The sequence below is a fragment of the Fundulus heteroclitus genome, chromosome 16, assembly GCF_011125445.2.
Source record: "Fundulus heteroclitus isolate FHET01 chromosome 16, MU-UCD_Fhet_4.1, whole genome shotgun sequence".
Lineage (NCBI taxonomy): Eukaryota > Metazoa > Chordata > Actinopteri > Cyprinodontiformes > Fundulidae > Fundulus > Fundulus heteroclitus.
Window position 1 is genome coordinate 21015506 of NC_046376.1, and position 23562 is coordinate 21039067.

The window sequence follows — 23562 nt, forward strand, 5'->3', positions numbered from 1 at the left end:
AGGAATCTCCACATGTGTTAAAGAAGCTGTGAAGTTTCTTACAGGTGCAACAATAAAGAGATTGACTGACAGAAAACCAACAGCTCTGTTCTTTTTCACAGTCAACTTAACCCTCCTTTTATCTCCTTTTCATCCATCACATCTATCTCCATGTCAGTTTTATTATCTATTGGTGTCTCTCCTCCAACACCTCCCACCTACATCCTCCTCTCTTTCTCTCCCTCTGCCCTTTTCTTCCCTCCCTCCCTCCCTCCTCCCTTTTTGCCTCCTCCTCCTGCTGTGCTCTCTCCTCTGGCTCCCATTCCTCCTCCAGCTCTCACACTCACACAGCATCCTCCCCTCACCTCTTCTACCTTCACACTCACCTCCTCAAGCCTACATCTGTCCGCCACCCTCCTCTCCATCACCTACTAACACACATCATTTATTGCCTCTCCCTCAAGTCTCGTCTCTCCCTCCTCCTTGCACTCCTCCTCCTCCTCCTCCTCCTCCTCCTCCATCGCCTTCAGGCTTTCCCTCCTCACAACACTCTGCACCCTCTGTCTACACACTCATGCTCATTGGCACCCAAGGACAGAACAGCTTCTCTCCTGAACCGGTGATGGTTTGATCCTTTTGGCCAGACTTCTTGACACTGAGCACAGCTGAGGAAGAGGACAAGGACGGAACAAAGGCATGGAGCACAGCCACATCTTCCCTGTGTCCCACCACAACGGGAGCACCGGGGGATGCCCTCTCGGACCTCTGCCCGTCATCTACTATAGCGTCCTGCTCTGTCTCGGCCTGCCTGGTAAGGAAGTCTGCGTTGCTACCTGCATCTTGCTCCAGAGTCTGCATCGCTGCTCTCTCCCAGAGTTACGCTTTGCATTTCGATTTGTTCTGCACTTGTTTGCAGGACTGAGTAAGACTGTTGTGCACCGCTGCACACAACGCTGTTGATTTGTCACTCTGACCTTGTGGCTGCCGCGCATGCATATATGCTTTACCTGCATTTGTGTCTACTTGTGCCTGTCGCTGTTAATCTTGTTTAAAAAATATTTAAAATATTGCAGTTCGTGATTTTTTTTTTTTTGTGAACATCTTTGGTTTCCAGCTGAAATTTAAATAGGTGCAGACAGCTGCATGAGAAGTTGAATGGGCAATCTTACTGGCTTGACCTCCAGGACAGGTGTGTGCTGCGTGGCTTTTTCTCCAGTGACCTGATTCGATAACACCTCTGTCCTCACCGTTGAGTGATTAGTCCATTCACCATCGCTGTCAGACTCATTTACTGCCTCTGTCCCACTGCGTGATCCATGAGCAATGACCTGCTCTCGCACCGGGAGGCAAAGTGCTGTCTGTGTGTGTGTGAAACAGCGAGACAGAGACAGAGAAAGACACAGATGGAAAAAAAAAAAAAAAACTAGAGGTCAGAAAAAAGATGAAATCTGCTGATTTCTGAATAGATATCGGGCTTCAGAAGTGGAAAAGCCACCCAAATTTATACATCCAGTCTACTTTAAGTCACCCAAACATTAGAAATCAATGCTAAACTAAAATTAATTACTGAGTGCTTACAGATGTTTAGTTGTCACGTTGCAAGCTAAAACTGCTGTGTATATTGTTGAGGAATGTATGTGATCAGTCAACAGAAAGTAGTGCATAATGGTGATGTACAAGGGAAATTATGCATGTTTTAAAATATTTATATGGGTAGCATTTATCCTCAGCCAAATCTACTCTGATCCCATTAAATTAAATTATTAAATGAAGTCCACGTATGTGTAATTTAATGTCGGTATAAATTCAGTTGTTCTGTGAAGGTCTCTTATTGTGTCTTCTAATATTCTGACCCTTATGGAAAAGTGGCAACGAGAGAAATTTAGTTGAAAGAAAGCAATAAGAAGCCTTGTTTGTAGTTTGCAACAAGCCATGGAGAAAATACAGCAAACACGTGGAGAAACGTGCTCTGGTCAGATGAAACCCACAAAAAAACGCAAAACCCTAAGTGTGCCATAAAAGTTAGTCCGCTGAACGGGCAGAATAGACCATCCCCACTTTGAGACATGTTGGTGGGAGCATCATGCTGTGGGGATGCTTTTCTTCAGCAGGGCTAGGGACGCTGGTCAGGGTTGATGGGAAGATGATTGGAGCTTGATAGAAAACCTGTTACAGGCTACAAATGACTTAAGACTGGGGGAGAGGTTCACTTTCTACCAGGACAACAAACTTAAAGATACAGCCAGACGAACACTTTAAAAGCACACACAGCCACAAACGTACTGGTTTATATCAAAGTATATACATATCAAAGTCTGTACCTAAATCAGTGGCAAAACTTGAATCCTCTTCACCGTCACAGTCTCTAAAAACTTAACTGATTTTCAGAAACATTGCAAAGAAAAGTGTGTAACATTTTCCCACTCTAGATGCACAAAGTTTGCAGGGACATACCCGAACAGACTTGCAGATGTGATAGGAGCGAAAGGTGGCTCCACAACGTATTCACTCAGGGAGGCCGAATACAACTGCATGCCACATTTCTTCCCCTTCGCATTTATGAACCACTATGCGTCTTTTATGTGAAATTCCAGTGAAGTTTGTTGCAATTGTGTTGTTATAACTTGACAAAATCTCAAAGAAATGTGAGGAGCTTAAACATTTCTGCATGGCCCTGTACTCAGCCAGTATTTACACCTTAGCATTACTAGTTTTGATCTCTATCTCAGCCCAGTCCCAAACATTTACAAATCTCCCTCGGATCGATTGCTTTCCCGGGATAAAGATTGAAAATGAGATGCTATCACCAACGTAAGCCGTTCTGGTTGGGGATAAATCTGCAATGCAAAGTGCAGCGCTTTTGTGAGCCAAGACTGCAGTTCCCCCAGAGATTTGCTGTCTTGTAAAAATAAGTTGTTCTCTCTGATCAGACCCTGCCTAATTATTTAAGTCCGACACAAGCGATTTGGCTTGCTGTCATTTCTTTCATTCTGCTGCTGAATTGTCTTTGCAAACGCAACTGAGGTTGTTTATTTAATCACCTAGTAGGAGTAACTGGGGGTGAGTGAGGCCACACAACAATACGGCACCTGAATTGATGGCTAAGTTAAGTGCAGCAAGCTGATACTTTGCAGGAGCAAGTTGTTCAATCATTATGACACAGCTTATTCCACTCAAACTGCACCATGAATGTTTCATGGGAGCGGCATGCGTGAGCAGCAGCAGCATGACCTACAAACACACATGCGATTCATCCGCTTGGTAGACGGGAAGCTACGATGTGGGTTATTCATCAGTTAGCAGCAACCACTTATGAATCCAAACGTTGACTCAGACATGCATGCTACAGGGCAGAGAAGGGTCGCATCAGGAGTCAAGATTTGAGGGAAGAAGCTGATGAGAGAGGGTTACTGTATGTCAAGTCGTGGAGAAAAAAAAAAATCAGCGTGTGACCTGAGGAAATGATAATCTCGAGAATACCGAAAATGAAACGCTCACGCCAGAAATAATGGAAGAAAGGGGCGCAGAGAGGAAGAACATTGCTGTTAAAGAGGGATCAGAGCGTTAATAGGCTGGGAGATCCAGCAGAAGTAGCACCTCGGAGCGCTGAGAGGAGCTGCCAGAGACGACAGAACTGAAACTAATTGCCACTTTTTTAATTAATTGCTAACTTGAGCTTGCTGTTTGTGTCTCTACATGCCATGCCATGCCATGCTGCTGGAGACAGTGGAGACATGTGCAGCCAGGGCAAACGGCATAACAAAGAAGCTGTCGTTGACATGCTGGGATTATAGATGTGAGACCTGCTCCTTGGACTGTACACCGCGTCTTGAAACACTCTGTGCAAAGACTCGCTGTTTCCAGGGGGAAACCATTAGCTGATGAGCAACTCTGTGCTGCCACATGAAGAGTTTGATGAAGGTCCAGTCTCATGCTGGGGTTGAACATTTTTGCGCTCAATCTGTTTCTGAATGTTTTATCATCAAACTTGTTTTAAATGAAGAAGAAAAAATCTGCCGTCATCCCTCAAAATTAATAAGGAATGCATCAAGTAGATTAGGTAATAATAGCTCCCTCAACATGTTTTAGGACCCCTGGTAGAGATGGTTGATAGTGAAAATAAAAGGAGTCTTTTGTCACAGTGACACAATCACATACTGACAAAAATGTAACAGAAGCTACTTTTAATTTGACTTTTTTATAGATTATTAGAGTGAATATTTAATTATTGTGTCATAACTTCAGGTTTCCCTGGTTTATAATTATGTTATAAAAGTGACACAGAAGTCAATTTCCCTTTTCTTAGAAATTCTTCAAAATTACAGAAGTGGAGAATCCAAGTTCACAAAGTAAAAATCCTGGTCCAGCGATTAGTTCCAACCATTTGCATTTCTAGCTCTACAGCATAGACAGGGACTAAAACCACCTGGTTAAGTGAACAGGATGAAGGAAAACCAGGCAGGGTTTTTATTTTCCTGAATCCGGATTCCCCGCCTCTGCAAAATGGGAAAGACATTCAAACTTCCCACTCATGTAAGGCAGAAATGTTCTGATCTTCATAAGACAGGAAATCACTACAAGTAAATAGCTACTGCCTAAACCCATCCTTATCTACAAGGCAAGGCAAGTTTTTTTGCACATTTCAATAACAAGACTATTCAAAGTGATGTATATGAGCAGAACATAAGAAAAGAAAACATACAGAGTAAAGTACATTGCAGTGGAATAGTAGCAGTGGGTCAAGACAGGCAGGACTACAAACTTAATCTAATGATGTTTCAATGAACTACAACTGTTTGAATTGAACAGTCCCATTTAAAGGTAACTCTAAACACATAGGTTTGAATTTAAAAGTACTCAGGTTTTCAACACTTTTACAGTCTTCTGGTAGTTAGTTACAGATAAATGGAGCATGGAGCAACTGGAGCAACTAAAAGCTTTGTCTCCATGTTTGGTTCTGATTCTGGGTATGCAGAGAAGACTTGATCCAGAAGACCTGAGTGGCAAGTCTGTAATGAATTTTGGTGCTAAGCCATTCAGTGATTTATAGACTAACAGAAGTATTTTTTAGTCTATTCGAATACAGATAAACGCATGGATTTGTTTTTTTGCGATTTTGCTGAGACATTAGTCCTTCAATACTGGAAATGTTCTTCAGGTGACGTTGTAATCTTATTTGAAGGTTCAGGTCTGAGTCCTTAACTACATCCAGATTTCTGGCCTGATCAGTGGTTACTAGCAGAAGCTGTGTACTAACTCTCAATCAATCTTCCACTGGTCCAAGTCACAGTCACACAAACCACACCAGATGATGAGAAAAGAGAAATATTTAACTTGCCTTGAACATTTTACATTGGACTTCTGCATGTCCAAAACAGCAGTCTCCATATGTGGATTCCTAAGGAACGCAGTTACATATAGGCCTGTCAAAATAACAAATTTTGCTAGACGCTACATTTTTCTAAAAATTCTTGGGTAAACTTTAAGCACAAGCTCCCAAGCTGGGTCCCCCCCCCCCCCCCCATAATTTCTTTATTTTAAATACCTCAATGTTTGAGAGTGACATAAAACAGTCAGTAAAGTTCCCGTCTGGAAGAACACCTCCCTGTCAACGCACTAGCTGTTATTAACTTGACGCACACTACGGCACCCGGTTAAGGGCTGCACCCCTCCTTCGAACTGCAGCATCGCGCAACACTCCTCGTGCTTCGAATTCCCCGTTCTGTGGGCACCACCCTAACCCATTTTCTGGGGGAAACCCTGGCAAGATTGAACCCCTCCTATACGGAGAAAACAAGAAGGGAGGGGTGAGCAGACACCAATGCACCGTACTGAAACCGTTTTGCTATCTCGTCTCAGAGAGAGGAGACAGAAACAAAAGCAGAAATAAGCAAGCCTGCATATGCAAATTATCATGCTTATTTTGATTAATCATGTTATTAAAATTTATTGTGCTATTAATTGATTTATTGATTATCGCAAAAGGGCCAAGTTACACAACTTAGACCTGAAATGTCCAAAAGACAGCAAATAAAACTACAACTTTTCTGTGCTTTGTTCAACCTTCCAGTTGTCTATCTTAAAGGAGCTATAAGTAATATATTTACTGTAAAATCAACCTAAATCATTTTCATTTGTCACCTGGGATGGAATTAACATTCCCTATCAACAATCGGTCCTCTCCATCAACAACGTCTTAGTCACGTTTTTCTCCTTTCAAACCTAGAGGTACGGTCTGGAACTACTTCAGTTCAGAGTGTAGCCCGTGTTTACTTCCTGGTTCCTTGGTCAACCTTATGAGATTTCCCAGGGTTCCCAAAACAGAGCGCAGCATTTGGTATTTTATCTTGGTAAAAGAGCAGCAGCTTTCAAACATGAAAGCCAGTAAGAGAAGCAGACCAGAAATAGAACAGAATACAACATCATAGACCTATTCTGTTGAAGGAAACATTCACAGCAGCAACACACCGTTTAAAAACGGCATATTAAATTGTGACTGTCAAGCTTTTGTACCGAACTGGACCACAAGTTGTCAGTATTGCTTGTACCTCCTTTAGGTCCTGCTCTCTCTCAGCCTGACTGAACCCTAGAACTGTCTCAACATTTAGAAAAATACAGTTTCCTTTTGAATAGCTTCTTACACCTCTAGGCTTCCTTTAACTTCAATATAAACACCATATGGAAACTGGGAATGCAAATAGAGGTTACTTCAGTCAGTAACAACATCCACACCACAAAGTGTTGTTATCAGCTTAAACCTGGTAGCCATAAATAATAATAAGCATAATACATTTTATTTAAAACTGCCTTTCAGAGCACTCAAGGACAGAGATGTGAAGAACATCACATAGGGTTGGGGGAGCAAGGTGGTGGATGGCCTTGAATGTGTACAGAAGGATTTTGAATTGAACATGGAGCCTGTGGAGCTGCTGTAGGACTGGGGTGATGTGATGAAATTAGGTTTTTTTGGAAATGATGCATGATTATGAAGGGGTTTTTGAGGAAGGCCAAAGAGAAGAAAGTTACAGTAATCGATGCGTGAGGAGACAAGGTCATGAATAGAGATTGATGCAGATTGAGGGGAAAGGGAGGGACAGAGGCAATTAATATTGCGTGGATGAAAATAGGCAGAACATGTGATGTTATTGATGTGAGAGGTGAGTGGTGAGTGGAGAGTGCTACTCTTAACCTGAAGGGAGGGGAAAACTATAGAACTATCAAGTGAAATGGAGAAACTGTCAGTTTTGGATAATAAATATTTGGTTCTACAAGGAGGATCTCCGTTTTTTCACAGTTCAGTTTAAGGAAATTGGAATTGAACCAAGATTTTATTTTGAACAGGCAGGAGGTAAGGGAGGAGGGTGTGAGTGAGGAACTTTGCTTCAATGAAAAACAGAGCAGGGTGTCATCCACATAACAGTGAAATTGGATGTTGAATTTTCAGAACATATTGCTGTTGGGAAGCATGTAAATAATAAAAAGCAGGGGTCTCAGAAAGGAGTTCTGTTATATGCCGGTTGTGACAGCTGATGGCCGGGAACTGAAGGACTTAAGCTAAACAAACATGCGTGCGGCCAGTAAGGCAAGAATGAAACCAGTCAAGGGTTGTGAGTGATGCTAATTAAAGCTAATCTGTGGAGAAGGATGGAGTGAGAAATTGTATCAAAGGTCGCATTTAGATAGATGAGAATAGAAAATAGACCTGAGTCAGCTGCCATCAGAAGATCGTTGGGGATTTTTTTATGAGGGTAGTTTCAGTACTGTGGCGTGAATCTAAACCAGACCAGAATTGTTCAGAAAGGTTATAATCAGTTAAATGAGAGTAAAGTTGAGAAGCAACCCTTTTTTGAGTATTTTGGGGATAAAAGGTGAATTAGAATGGGAGCGACAAGTATCGTAGTTGTATTGAACTATTGAAGAGATCTGGGACAGATTTCTTCAATATAGTGATTTTTAAGAGTTTAAGAGAAGATTTTTAAGATTTTCAATGGTGAGTGAGGAGTGAAGGATGGAAGTAGTGGTGCCATCCTTACACCATACTCAGAATGGTGAACTCACGAATTGGAAAAAGGTCACTAGTTAAGCAGAAGATATGCAATTCTGGTGAATGGCAATTTTTTAATTGTGCATTTCTATATTGTATTTGATCATTTAAAACTCCTAAATTTGACCAATATAAATATTGCTAAAAACATCTTTTATCAAACCCAACAAAAAAGTTTTTATTTACTTACTCAATCTTTTCTTTTTTTTTCAAAAATGTAATTCATTCGGCAAACCTAAAATTTATGTTAGCATATTAAATACTGCTTTACACTGCAGTGATATTAGGTAAAATCCTTTTCATAGGCGTGTGTATTAGTCATAAAAGGGTTGAGGAAATGGATTAGAGGGTGAGTGGGTCTTTTGGTGTGCAGGGAGATCGTTTCAGTGGCTTTGACTGCTTAACCCCCCACTTCACTTTAAATAAAAATGTTAAATGACTTGAGAAAATAGAGCTGCACGTAGTAGGAAGTGTGGACGTGTTAACCCGGATGAGCGGCAGACTAATATAAAAGGAAATCGAGTTCTTTCATTTCTTTTAAATTATACACTTGATTCTCATTATTCTGTTTCCAATGTTCTGCTGCTGAGATGGCGTATTTTGTTCACACTTCAGCCCAACAATTTTACACATTCAAACAAATCCGTCGCAGCTGAAACATTTAGACACGTCTGCCTCATCTCAAACCGTGTCTCTCCTTTATCATCTCATATATGCATTCATGTTACCTGCATGGCCAGTTTGTTTCTCCTCACAGCTGGAAATGTACACAATCTTCTCCCCAGTTTTAAATAGTGTGCTGCACAATATAGTTAAAACAACCAGCCCTGCTAAAATGAATGTTTTTCCAACAAATAGCACAAAAAACGTGATCAGATCCTGCACCGTTGTCACAGCTCCGGTGACTTATCAAGAGGGTGACTGGTGCCTGAACACGTTGGACAACATCTCCTCCCACACCCACTTATCCACCCATTCAAGGGGAAAAGGTCGGGAATCCTCAGCGCCAACAACCACTTCTTCTTCCGCGCCGCGGTGCAGGCCAAGTGTCAGCTGCTACTTAATGAAGAGATGGGCTCCATCGATTTTCAGTTTGAACTATCGATCCATCAATCTGCACCAGCAACGGGGCATCTGGGGCGGGATGGTGTCTTGTTAATAGATGCTATCACTCTCAATGCAGGGTTGAAGACTGGTTGGGATGGCCGAGATAAAAGGGGGAGCAATAACAGACTGAGCGTTGTAAATGAATAAATAAGACTGATAAGCACTGGGTTTGTTTCCAGACTGCGATTTGGAAAAAAATATATAGGATCGCAGAGAGATTGTGGCGAGCCAATGTGCCAGGGAGGACGAGAGAGGAGAAAACGGACGAGGGAGGTGTTGTTTGAGGCAATAAATCAGAGATCGGCTGTGACAGGATGGACTTTGTTTGAGCAGCTGACACAAAGAGCTGTCACAGCTGCTGGAAAAGCACCAAACTAAACCCCTGTATTTGTTTGTTAGTTTTACAGCAGTATCAATGTGAGGATGATTACAGAGCTGCTATCTGGAGATTGTTAAATTACTGGCTTCTCCCTTTTTAAAATCAATTTATATTTATTTCATTCTGTGCTGTGACTTCATTATTTATTATCATGGCTTTTAACTCACTCATTTTCGAATTTTTTCAGCATTACGGTTAACATGGCAACCCGTTTTATGTTGTGCAATCTGTTTCTTTTAGTCATATCTCTTTAAAACTAATTTAAAGAGCTAGTTTGTCCTTAGCCGCTGTCTCATCTGACTGCTGTTTGCAGTTTTGGCACTCCCCTGATTCTTTTATTTAGTGTTTGATTATTTCTTACCGTCTCAGTTGAGGTTTGCAGTTTTCAGGATTTTCAAACAGTTCCTGCAAGCACTTTTTGTTTCCAAGCATTAAGCATTTCGATTCTCCCTGATCCTGTGGTCTGTTTCTTAAATGGATAGCTGCTGAGGTGAGCAGGCAGCAGAGCACTGCATCAGTATTGTTAGTTTAACGCAGTGGCTCCTTTTTTCTCTTCAAATCTGTAAAATACAGTTCAATTTCCTGTGTCGATACACATCTCTTTTCAATTTCTGCAATTTCTTGTGCTATGCCATCACCACTCAGCCCACATGTTGAACTTATCTTCAGATTAAACTATTCTTCCCTGATATTACTTCATTTGCATGCGACGAAAGAATATAAATCAGAGTTTTCACACTGAATGAAATATTTTCGCCCGCTTTGCACTGAGGACGTGCCCCTGATTTTGCTCAGAGGATTTAATAGATCACCCCGCTTCATGTTCGCGCTGACACTTAAGAGAAGACAAAAGGGAAATGGTTGTCATCAGGAACAAAGTGCCTGTGACCTTTGAAGCCAGCTTTGATATTCACCTCCTTTCTGCCTTTCGCCTCCCTTCTTTTCCTCCCGACAGACAGTTCTCCTCTGCACCTCTCTTTTTGTCTACTTTAGTATTTCTTTATAATCCTGACTCTCATTTGCGTCTGTTCACCTGTTCTCTTTTTAACTTTGTGACCTTTATCAGGGCAAGACTTCCTTCTCTCTCTCTCTTTTCCGTTCTTTTCTCTTAATAATAGCATTCATTTATGCCGTCAACCCGCAAATTGCTCCAAATCATTTCTTTCTTCTTTCATGTGTATGATACGAGGCCTGTGAGGAAGCTCCAGTCACTCATCTTACTCGTGTTTTACCTCCGGTTTTTCTGGGTTAAACGGTGCGAGCTCGTGTGTCAGCGGCCCGTCTGAACATGTGCCTTTAATGGCGGGGTGAGTCAGCCTCGTTACACACCTCAGGGAGCATGCTGCGTCTTCTCTCTTCCCGCTAAACAACGTCAATGGCCATAACCATCCTTACATTATAGAACAGCAGGAGGAGAGGAGACACCCTGACAAACACTTCAAACAGAAGCAATAACAGGCAGAAAAACGTTGTGATAAAGCGAGTGTTTTATTCTCCTCTCCTCTTTTTTATTTTTTCGTTTTACTAAACAAAGACGATGAAACTTCGCATTCATCTTTCTGTGAGTCTGATTTCTGTGCAGCGCCTCGGCTTTCCCCACTGAGACAACCCTGGGCTGCGCTCCCTGTCCCTGCTAAATGCCAAGCAGATCCACAAAGACAACATAAGAAAAAGCAGGAATCAATTGAAATGGATGGGCAACCCCGGCGCAGGGTGGCTGCAGTTAAATGGAAAATGTCAAGCTCACAACAGATCCCTTTTGTTCATCTGTAGAGGGCCCCTGCTGCAGCCCAAACAGAATGACACACAGCCAGGGACAGTGAATATCTCACATTTTCCCCGTTTTATGTCACTTCAGCTGCAAGCGATCTTATAGGCAGAGCTACTACAATAATATGCTTTGGCATAAACCATCACATTGTGGTTAGAGCAGGGCACTTGCATCCTGGAAAAGATATGAGTTCCCTGGTTCAAGTCCCATAGACATCCAGTCTATGTCCTTGAGCAAGACCCTTGCGTCCGTGAGGTCTGCACAGTGCAGAACAGCCAAATTATGTAATTTCAGCAATCACGTCCCTCCGTGTGGCCTCTGAGCTGTTTTATGCACCATGTACCTAGGGAAATTTTCAAACTATGCAGACAGTCCCTCATGTAAAAAGATGGCAAACAATTCTTTGAAATACAATTCTCTCACTCTTGGAAAACACAAGGAGGCATTAAGACAACTGTGTTTTCTACTTCTACATATAGCGTGGTTTTGTACGCTTGCTGCTTGCCACAGGTGCCCTTCACTTCTCCCTTGAGTCTAGGAGAATATTGACTACAGTGGGGGAAAGCCACACAGAGTATAAATGGTGCAAAAGTTGTTTCAGCTTGATTCGGTGCGTCTCATTTCCTCGTGGAACTTACATGCGTTAAGCATAAACCGAGCTTTAGCCCCAGAATGATCCCCAGGCGCTGCACATCGGAAGCCCAACACTCCCTAGTGGATGTGTTAAATGCAGAGGACATTTTACTGGAAGGTATGTTGCATAGACAAATAAAAAAAGATGATTATGTTTAGCCTCTTTGTCCTGCAAGAGGTTAAACCTCGGCTTCGGTCTCAAGTCTTTTACAGACTAACAGTTTGTCTTCCAGGATTTCCCTGTACAATGCCGTTCTGTCCATTTTCCATTAACTCTGAAAAGCTTCCCAATCCCTCCTGAATACAAGCATCTCCAGCACATGATGCTGCTACTTCCATATTACACCGAGATGGAGTGGTCAGGGGAATGCGATGTATTAGTTTTGCTCCACGCCTGACAACATACATTTGCTTTTACGACCTACTGCATGAACTACGGTTGTCAAAATAATCAATATCCCGATATAATCAATGCAAAAAATTAATTATTTAAAGATACTGATTTCTGTCAAAATCAATTCATATTTGCCCAAATTATTGCACTCCTTCCATTCGCAGCGCTGCAATAACAGACCCTCGGCCTCCCTGCAGATGTCATCTCAACAATGATTTGCTGCTGGAAACTTTAAATTCTGCTAACATATCGAGTACAGCCAAAAAAACATATGCAACCCTCTGTATCAACAAGACAAAGACAAGAGTGTTGTTCAGAGGAAGTTTCCCAATACTGTAAGGCAGACACACAAGAGAAATTGAAATACTGGAAGACACTACATGCTAGGCTGTCACTACAATCTAACATCCACGCACACAGGGAAAAACAAAACCAGCATTATGAAATGCATCCACCCTGGGATCCTAAAAGGTTATCATTTAAGTTTGTTATACTATAGATAATCACTTTTGCTCTTAACCAGAAATAACTCTGTGCCTGCAAAAATACGTTTCGGTCGTATCAAAAATGGCATCAAGTATTTTTCTTAGCGTCGATGTCAAGTTTGACATTTTAGTATCGTAACAACCATAGTAGGAACAACACATAAATACAACATCATTATTGAAATACACAATCAAGATTTAAAAAAATATATACTATAAAACTAATGGATAAAACAATACAAATACAATGTGGTGTTAGGATGTGGTGATCATGAACTAAATCATGATTTTCCTAAATGACCGGTGGAGCTCTTGACTGCTGCTCTGGTTAAATGCGCTCCTTGACCAGGCTGTAGGTTTACCAGATCTGCAGTTGTCACTTTCTTTCCATTTTGGATTAATGGATTAACCAGTTATCTGAGGTGTTAATAGTTTGAGATGCTGTTTTATAACTGACCTCTGGTTTAAACCTCTCCACAACTTTCTCCCTGACCTGCCCTACTGTGTTCCTTGGTCTTCATGATGTTGCTTCTTCACTAATTATTTCTAACTAACCCCTGAGGCCTTCCCAGAACAGCTGGAATTATTCTAAGGTTAATTCGCACACAGGTGGAACCTATTTACTCATGAATACTCTGAAGGTAATTAGATGCACTTAGACTTTGTTTTGGGGTGTCAGAATAAAGAGGTCTGAAAAGAAATGCGTCACAATTTTCTATTTCTAAAAACTAATTAAAAACATGTTTATTTGTCCTTCCACTCTACAATTATGTACTACTTTTGTCTTGGTCTATTGCATTAAATCACGATTATAATGTCAAAAGAGTTGTTTAAAGCAACGTCATAGAAAATGAGATAGATAGAGAGTCATTTTATCAGGTTAGAGAATACTAGATTGAGTTTTGGTTGAAAGAACCAACAATTGGACTCTTTACATGAAATCAAAAGTGTATGGGAGACTTTATTTCAGACAAAAATCTCTGATGATCATCTGATTAGTAATCCAAAAGTCTTACCATTATCCAAATCTGACAGAAAAAGCAAAGGAGGCTACCAAAGCAAGATCCAAACATCTAATTAAAGCAATTTGTTGTTGTCATTGCTTTGTCATCGCAGGGCTATAGTGCTGTCAAAGCCACAAAGGATGGTGAAATCTTAAATACAGAGTACTGTGCAAAAGTTTTAAACCACCCCTAATTTCTTTACATTTTGTTTCAGGGGGGCCAGATTGTTACACAATCTTGTAAAGGGGTCTTGCCCTTGGAATCCACTGTACATTTGGACGCCAACAGTGCAGTGAAGGCTGCTGGAACCTTCTCAGTGCTGGATACAGTATACTGAATAATTGGCAATTAACTTAGTTGGAATGACATGGCCATTCCTCTATCTATATCTATCTTTCTCTCTCTGCTGTCACTTGCTCTGCTCTCTCACTTCTCCCCTCTCAGCTCTCTCATACCATCGCGATCAGCGTCTTGCAATGCTCAGCCTCTCCCTCCCATTTCAGACTCTTCTCAGATATTATTCAGCATTATAGAAACATTTGTTAGCTTCAACAAAAAAATTCGCTTAGGCCTATCTGTCAAACAATGTAGCTATTAAAGCTAGTTTTGGTTTAGATTGCATTAGACGGTGATCTGTCACATGATTCAACCAAAGTAATGGGGTGAATAAAATGCGGTCTGATAACTAATGCTAATGTGTTTCACTCTGTTGAGAAGTGGAAGTGCCGGTAAAGAAAATGTGTGACGTGACTTTTTGCAGCAACTTACTGGAGGTCAGATATTTGTGCTTTGAAGACACAGCTCCTCTGCTGATGGCTCTGTTGTGTCTGATCGCAGGCATTACCTGTGGGAACAATGGACCGTTGCAGCATTTTTCTTGAACAAATGTTTGTTTTGTTTTTTTCCTTTTTATTTTTATATTGTTTAAAAAATATTTCCCCCATTTCCTCCCACCATCCACCCTATGATAATGGGTGCAGGCCATGAAAAACAAACCAACCAGCCGTAAAAGAACTTTCCACAACAGACAAGCAGCATCCAAATTTTTGATCTTTTCTCCTGTGTCGAAACAGGCGAAGAATCCAGCAAATACTTGAAGCAGGACCTAAAAAATACCTTACTTTTCTTATAAATACTGATGACATGCCCCGCTTTGACATTTCTTTTTGTCTTCTTCGCTAGTCCTTGGTCTTCAGTTTTCTAATCACTGCACAGTATGCTATGTTCAGGTGTGAACATTAGGCAGTGGGCACAACACCGAAACAAAAACAGTCAATCTAAGAAGAAAACTTGATTCAAGACACTTCATCCATCCATCCATCCATTTTCCGACACGCTTATCCCTGCTGGGGTCACGTGGGGTGCTGGTGCCCATCTCCAGCTGTCAATGGGCGAGAGGCGGGGTACACCCTGGACAGGTCGCCAGGATTCAAGACACTTGCACAAGAAAATTATACACGAAATAGATCTAATTCCCCTATAAATCAGATGTGGAGTTCAGTCATGGTAACACACCTGTTAAAACATCCGTCCAGTCATCCATTATCTGTATCCGCTTTTCAGGTCAAGGTTGCCGGGGGTTTGGTGGTGGTTGGGGGGGGGGGGGGGTTGTTAGATGTGCCTATACCTCACAGTCATTAGGCGAGAGGTAGATTACATCCTGGACAGGTCACCAGTCCATCACAGGGAACCTATTAAAACAGCTAATAAATAAAAAATAAATTATAGCCGTATACATAATTAATTACTGCTGCATTTTTTTGAAAAAAGAAAAGAAAACTTGTCTTGATGTTTAAGATAGCTTTCTATATCCTAGATATTCTTGAATGCTATTATTATTGCAGAGAAAGAATTCCCCCCAAGAGAGACAAATAAAGAAATATTGGATCCTGAATCTTAACCTAACTGGAGAGTGCAGCGTTCAGTAGCCCTTCATGTATCGGTGTGCTAAATCTTCCAAACAGTTTCAGCATGTCATTTATGGTTATTGATAGATCAGACCCTAATGAATTGGCCCATCTCTGATGATCTGCTTGTGTGTACATGTTCAGAGTCCAACATTTGCTGATGTGTGTGCACTCTGCTGCACATCCTCACAGCCGTGCAAGCACATCTTTAGTCATTATCCAGAGCCATCTTTGTAATTTGTAATCACTTGATAGTGGCTGAGGCTGTGAAGTGTGACGTCCCAGACTCAAAGCTGCCATATTTAATCCAATCCCAGATGCATTATTGCAGAGAGGGACACGGTCACACACGCTTGCATGTACAGTGATGGCTCCTAAGTGGATTAATGTCTCTGAGGCTGCAGTGGGACGTCAGAAGCATCTTTGTTTGAGGTAACGCTCTGGACATGACTTGATGTTGTGCCAACAGGTTTTATTTGGCTCAGCCACAGGAACAAAAATCCTATCCCTCTGAGGTATTTATTGGCTTTATGTGGAAGTCTGCAAAGAAAAATCCTCCAAATCATTTGTAATATATATATATATATATATATATATATATATATATATATATATATATATATATATATATATATTTCCACTGTGATTTATTTATTATTATTGGCCTAATCCTGCTTCGCTACTAAAGGCCCATTTTTACCCCGGTTTAAGATTTGACAATAAAATAAGGAATCATTGATCAGACGTAGAACGGTTTAAATACATATTTAATTCTTAGAAATTAAATATGGAGACAGAGTACATACCATTACAAGATGTTCTCACCGGTGGATAAGTCTGTCTGTCTGAAGTAAGTTTTACCAAGACATTCCTTTTATCAACTTTAAAACTCCTCCTGCAAGCTCAGAGGGAGGATGACTGACCCCCTCTCCTGCTGACCACCCCCTCGGGGCAATAAAACTCCATGTTTATCTTACGCTGGAGCAGGAAGCACAGACCCAACTCTGCTTTCCTCAGTAACCCCAACTAAGATATATTTTTAATTCTCAACACCACCTACCATAAAATTATATCTTTTCAATCAAATCACATAAAGGAGTGATTTGTTTGCCCTTAAACAACAAATTTGTTGTTTAATATTTGTTTTACCAACGAAAGAAATTTGTTAGGGGACCCTGCCTCCGAATAGCTGCTATAATCACATTTGAATGAGACACTTCTTGTAGCTATCTACTAATCTGTGACTTTGGTCTGAGGAGAATTTACCCCACTTTTCAGCTTTGAGATATTTGACAGGTTTCTTGCATGCATGCCCATTTTCAAAAGCATTGAAAACGTCAGCAGCATTAAGATCTGGGCTTTTGACTTTATTTTTCTAAAGTTCTAAAGTTGGTCCTCATTTGATTTACTGCTTTATTTGGGTTATCCTCACACTGCAGCGTTAAGCTCTGCCCATCTTACTCTTTTAAACAGATATAATTTTGGATTCTGTGGTGGTCAGCTTAACAAGACCTGCTGCAGTAAAGCATACCCAAACCATGACACTTCCACCTCCATGCTTCACAGCTGGTTTGCTGTTCTTTCCTTCGAAGGGTGTATTTGGTTAATGACAAACATGACTTTTTCTAGAAGCCCTGGTCTTTGCCTAAATTCTCTTGGGCAAACTTTAATCTGACTTCCATGTTTTTTTCTTACAAATGAAAAGTTTCCTCTTTGTAAACCTCCCTTGAAACCTAAAACTGTTCTACCTATTTTTGGTTGTACGGGCACACACGTTCATATCAAGAATCTGCTATAGATGGCATAAGATTTCAGTGAATTTTAGATACTTTTTTTAGCACCTTGAAGGCTGTTTTGACGTTTTGGTAAAAACCTATTTAAATCCCCGATCAAATAAACTGCAACAATCTTCTCTCTGAGGGCCTAAGCAGCTCTTTTGCTCTCCTGACAGTGTTAATTTTCACTTCAACTGTCAGGAGTGCACCAAACTAAATATTTACATTTTAAACAGGATAAGCCTTTCTCAAAATGCTGAGTAAAGATGTTCTAATATGATACACCTGTGATTCTAACCATTTTAAATGGGAAAGTTTATTATATTCCTTGCCTCAGTTTGATTATTATCCTGCTTTACAAAATTGTATAGCAATTTTAATTTAGTTGAAGTTGATATTTAATATCTGTATCAAAACTCAGGGCTTTTGCCATTTCCAATTTTATTCCTGTTAAAGTCCTTATCTTAGCAACATTAGCTGATCTTTGATTTAACATGCCAGGAACAGGATATCATAGAACCTGATATTCAAGCCAGACACAGAGTTGCACTTTAGAAAAGTGTTTTTTTTTTTTTTTAAATAAAACATTTAAACAAAAACAGATGTGGGCAGGAAAATGTCCAGAGTGGAGCAGGTTGCTCACAGCAGGAGATGACATGCAGGAGAAGGCAGACAAGAACAAAGGGATAGGTTGGTATCGTGGTCAAAACAGTCCAAGGTCATGTCCAGAATCAGAGAGCCGTTGAGGTGTCCCATGACGCCAAGGCAAACAGGGTAAATCCAAAAACAGAGGCTAGGGTCAAAACAGGCATGCAGCCAAGGAATGCTGGAAGGTTTACTTACGTGACTGGCTGTGGGAGGCAGGTACAAATAGGCAGGATAACAGGTGTCACAGCTGGATAATGAGCTTAATGCAGGTGGATTGAATAATCTAAATTGGCTGAGGCTGTGGTGGAGGGTGACAGACTGAAATAAACACGAATGGAGCTAAATAGAAATAAACGGACATAATCTGACTGACAACATAAACACAATAACTTTGCCTGCAAGATGAATTGTTGCGGTATTTGCACGTTCACAAACACGAGAATCCATCATGTGCTGCTCCGGCTTCAACCGTTTGTGACTGAACCAAAAAAAAAAAAACGATTTGGGCCAATCATGCTGCAGTATTATAGTTTAATGCGGGACATACCGGGGCGACAAAAGCAAGAGCGGCTGAACCCACAGCCAAAAAAAACATAAACATGGCAGTGCAGGAGGGCGCACGCGTAGCTGCTGCTATCACATCTGTTTTGTAAGAATCCATGATTTAATATTTGAAAGAAGAACAGGAAGAAGTGCCTTGACTAGCTTACCTTCTTGTGGTTTCTCATGACGTCTGCTGCTTACGTTTTAATTTGATTCCGTGATTGGCTAAAACCAACTCTTGGTAGGCAGGCACTAGGTGTTGCTTCACCCAATCAGCTCAGAGGCTTCTGCTGAAATTCCCTCCTTTCCCCAAACGGATTCAAATGGAGAAGTCCAAGATTGATAACATGCAGAACTAGAGTGCTACACATTATCAATCTGGCTGGCCAGGTTATAAACACAAGAATTCCAAGTACAAATGAATGCAAGAATTAAATAGAAGGCAAAAGGTGAAGACATACTGCAATAAGTAAAAGCATCTAACAAATCTGAAACATGAAGAGGTGAACCTTATGGCAAAACTTGAACGGCAAAACGAATAACTGAATGTGGCAAGCCCTATAGAACATAAATGACAAGAAAAGCATAAATCTAATTCATAGCCATAATCAGACACCTCCAAATCACGACAGAACGATTGAATGGAATATGGCCAGAGATTATTGTCAACATCAAAGAAAGCGTCTAATGATTAATTCTGGGGAAACCACTGATGTAGAGGGAGAGATGTCCTGTCCTTGAGCTTTATTCCACAAGGTAAATTACTGGTGAATGGATGGCAGAAAGTAGTGCCAAGACTGTGATGCTGCGCATTGCCTTTGTGTCTTTGTTTTAACTTTACTCCTGATTAGAGATGACAATATGGCCAAAGGGAGATGCAGGTGCTCCTGGAATTACCCAACAGGTGTCAATGAAGTGGTAAACAAAGTGAATGAGGAACAAATAGTAATAGACTTGCCACATTTTTACCTTGGAGGCAGAATATTTTTTATCTAGTTTCCAATTAAAATTGTTTGCATGTTATTGTTGTTGTGGGCAGCTTGTGTCAGCCTCTGCACTGAATGTCTGCAGCTTCTATTGTAGTTGATTCTGCATTGCTGTCTTGTTTACTGCTGGCCGTTTCAATCACTAGAGTCTACTAACAATCAATCTTTCTCTTTCCCTCCCTGCCCTAACCTATGCCCATTTCTTTTCTACTTTCACCACCATTTTACAATTGCCATCAATCACCCCTCCCACACCCTCCACCCCTCCTAGCTAACATCCTGACTGTGGTTATCCTGTCCCAGCTGGTGCTGCGTCGTCAGAAGTCCTCCTACAACTATCTCCTAGCTCTGGCTGCTGCTGACATCCTTGTTCTGCTCCTCATTGTGTTTGTTGACTTCATCCTGGAGGATTTCATCCTGGCTTCCTTCCTTCCTCGGTCCATAAACAACGCAGTGCAGGTTCTGGAGTTCTCCTCCATCCACACCTCCATCTGGATAACAGTGCCTCTCACCATTGACCGCTACATCGCTGTTTGCCACCCACTCCGCTACCACACGGTGTCCTACCCCGCTCGAACACGCAAGGTGATACTGGCAGTGTACGTCGGGTGTTTGCTCTCTGCCGCGCCCTATTACTGGTGGCCTGAGTTCTGGCACAGTTTACCAGGGGTTGGCAATAGCGATGAAGGAGGAGGAGGTGACGGAGAAAGCAGCAGAAGAACGGTGGCCGAGCACATCCTGGTTTGGGCTCACTGTGCCACCGTCTACCTCCTTCCCTGCACCGTCTTCTTCTCCCTCAACACCGGCATTGTGCGGAAGCTGCGGAAGCGCCGTAACTGCTTCCGACTGCGTGGCTATTCCACTGGCAAGACCACCGCCATCCTCCTCGCCATCACCTCTGTTTTTGCCGTTCTGTGGGCTCCGCGCACCGTCTTGATCCTCTACCACTTCTACTCATCGCCACCCGCCTCGCAAAGCGCCAGCCGCCTGCTCCATGTGCTCACCGACATTGCAAACATGCTGGCGTTGCTCAACACTGGCGTCAACTTCTTCCTGTACTGCTTCATCAGCAAGCGTTTCCGGGCCATGGCGGCCAACGTGCTCCGTGCCCTTGTCCACTGTCGGAAGCAGCCGAAGCCGTTTTATGCCAGTCACAACTTCTCCATCACGAGCAGCCCTTGGATCTCACCAGCCAACTCTCACTGCATCAAGATGTTGGTGTACCAGTATGACAAAAATGGAAAGCCCGTCTGCATCTCCTCTTAAGTCTACACTTACCAGCAGTGGCACCTCAAATCTTTCAGGCTACCTTTGGCCACATGGGACTCAATGAGGACACACAAGGTTACCGCGTTGAAAGGTGCAACAGTAAACATCAGATGCATGGTGCAAGATTTCAAAGCCTCCCATGATCAAGAAAGTAATCATAAAGCAGCAAACAGCATCAATAAGATGGGTATAGCTCCCTTCATGCAAAAAAAAAACACACCTGCTAAGGATTAAACTTTGGGACAGATGAAAGCCTATCACCTCCATCTACCAGTGAAATGAGCCAACATTTTCGACACATTAATTGACAAAACAACATGGTGAATCATCAGAAATGGTTTAGTTATGGATTGTCCTTTGTATTCATGGCAGAAAATGAGGAAGAGCTTTGAACAGCTGAGTCTTTTATCTGTGGGGGAAATTGTTGCCAGTCTGACCGCTGCACATCTCCCCTGGAGGGGTTATTCACTCAGGCATAACCACGGACAGAGTGCCCACTGCCCACGGTCGTGACTGTCTCTATCTAGAAATGTAAAACAGCTCTGTCCTTTCCATTTAGTATGCAGAGGAGTCTCAAATGCATCTCAAACAACACTCTCTGACTCTACTCCTGACTGTTGTTTTGCTCACAGTTTGTCTACAAGTCAATACTCACGTGGGAACTTGACCATGGCTGGACGATGGGATTTTCTTTCTTCTGATTGCTGGTGAATTGTTTATTCATGGTAGACCTGACTGTTACTGTAGCTTTGCAAAAACACAAGAAAAGAAATATGACATGGTGTCAGTGTAGCACTGAGGTATTATTAAACTAGTTATCACCTTATCCATTATTAGAATGAGGAAATTTCTGCAGCTAGGAGATAGTCCTCTATTAACTATTAATGGACCCTGATGACTTAATGTTAGCTATCATCCAGATGCATAAAATTAAAGTAAATGAAAATGTCTTTAACCCTTTATCTTTCTAAGAAACCGAGACACAGAGAGAGGTAGAGAGGACTTGATATTCTGCTCTCCCTTCCTGTTGGGTTTGTTTTCCCCATAAAAAAGCTTTCTGTCCCATTATGCCGCACTGATTTTGGTCTCAGGGCCAAAGCGCCACATTCTGCTGCTGGCTTTAAAGACGCATTTTACAGCAAACCACAGTCACATTAACTTTATGTCACCGGCGCGCTGTACACAATACACATTTAAATGAACACGCACACATCTCTTGTGTGGTACGGCCCAAAGACAGAGCACTAAGATCACTGCACATTCGTCCTTTAGCCACCATGGCACATTATTAGGGATTATCTAGCTGTGCTGAAAGGCATATCTCTGCTAAAACTTATCTAAAGGGATCAGGAACATTAAGTTTTTTTTTTCTGACCATTTAAAAGTACTAAATTTTAGCATGCTTAAGAGACAAGTAAACCCTCATTTCACGCTTCAAAGTCTGAGATACTTCAGGAAGTGCTTTGTCATTGTTTATGTTCTGTCATTCAAGCATAACATTTACCTAAAGGCTAGATGTTATGTTTCATGCATAGTTTTCTAGAGTAAAATTTCCTGTGTCATTTATAGCCATTTAAGAACAAATACAAAAGGCTACAATGATTTTCGTCTGGAAAGGCTTTAAATTTGGAAGCAACAAAACCTGGGGATGGATGGATGGATGGATGGATGGATGGATGGATGGATGGATGGATGGATGGATGGATGGATGGATGGATGGATGGATGGATGGATGGATGGATGGATGGATGGATGGATAGAGCTTTTATAGCATAGATTGGGATTGAAGTCTTGAAATATAAATATTTTTCCTTGCTCTATTTTCTTTTTGAATAAAAATTACATTCCCTACATTTGCGCAGATTGTTCAAGGCAGTGTAAGAGCCCTGTATGTAGAAAATATAGATTGGAAAATTGTAATTTATTCATTGCAAAGGTAATGAATGAATTGGGGCACTTCATTAATAGTGACCTCCATATTGCTAACCCTAACTTAATGATAGCGTCACTAAAATATGATTGTTTGCATTCTAAATATTTTAGAGCATCAGTGCTTTGTGTGTTCAAGAACGTAGTACATGCAAAAATACTGAATAATATCTGTTTATTTATGTGTTTGTTTTATATAACAAACTTGAAACTCTGATCTGGATCCCAGTTTTATGATGTTCCGGTTTAACATAAAGGTGCAAGCAGGTTTTGCACATTAACTGTTATTACATGTACAAGTTTATTAAAAAAATATGCATCTAAGCCTAAATGTATTCATACCTCAGGCAGATTTACATTTTAAAATAATTTCTCAAATTGGTTCCTGATATGAAATGAGAAAGATGTCTCTCAAGAGACTCAAAAAAAGTATCAAGAAATGTCAAATATTAAATATTAATATTCTGTCTTCTCTAAGCCCCAGTCGGTCGAGGCAGATGACCGTTCATACTGAGCCTGGTTCTGCTGGAGGTTTTTCCTTCCCGCTAATGGGTGGTTTTTCTTTCCACTGTCGCTTCATGCTTGCTCAGTATGAGGGATTGCTGCAAAGCCATGGACAATGCAGACGACTCTCAGTGTGGCTCTACGCTTCTCCAGGAGTGAATGCTGCTTGTCGGGACTTTGATGCAATCAACTGGTTTCCTTATAT

General features: G+C 41.4%; 1 protein-coding gene across 1 annotated transcript; it reads left to right on the forward strand.

Annotated features, from left to right (window-relative positions):
- The first annotated feature begins 313 nt into the window (after positions 1-313).
- On the forward strand, positions 314-23353 carry gpr139 (G protein-coupled receptor 139). Its single transcript, XM_012867846.3, has 2 exons — positions 314-790; positions 19927-23353. The coding sequence occupies exons 1-2, from the start codon at positions 676-678 to the stop codon at positions 20919-20921; spliced, it is 1110 nt and encodes a 369-aa protein (XP_012723300.2). The 5' UTR covers positions 314-675; the 3' UTR covers positions 20922-23353.
- Positions 23354-23562: the final 209 nt, after the last annotated feature.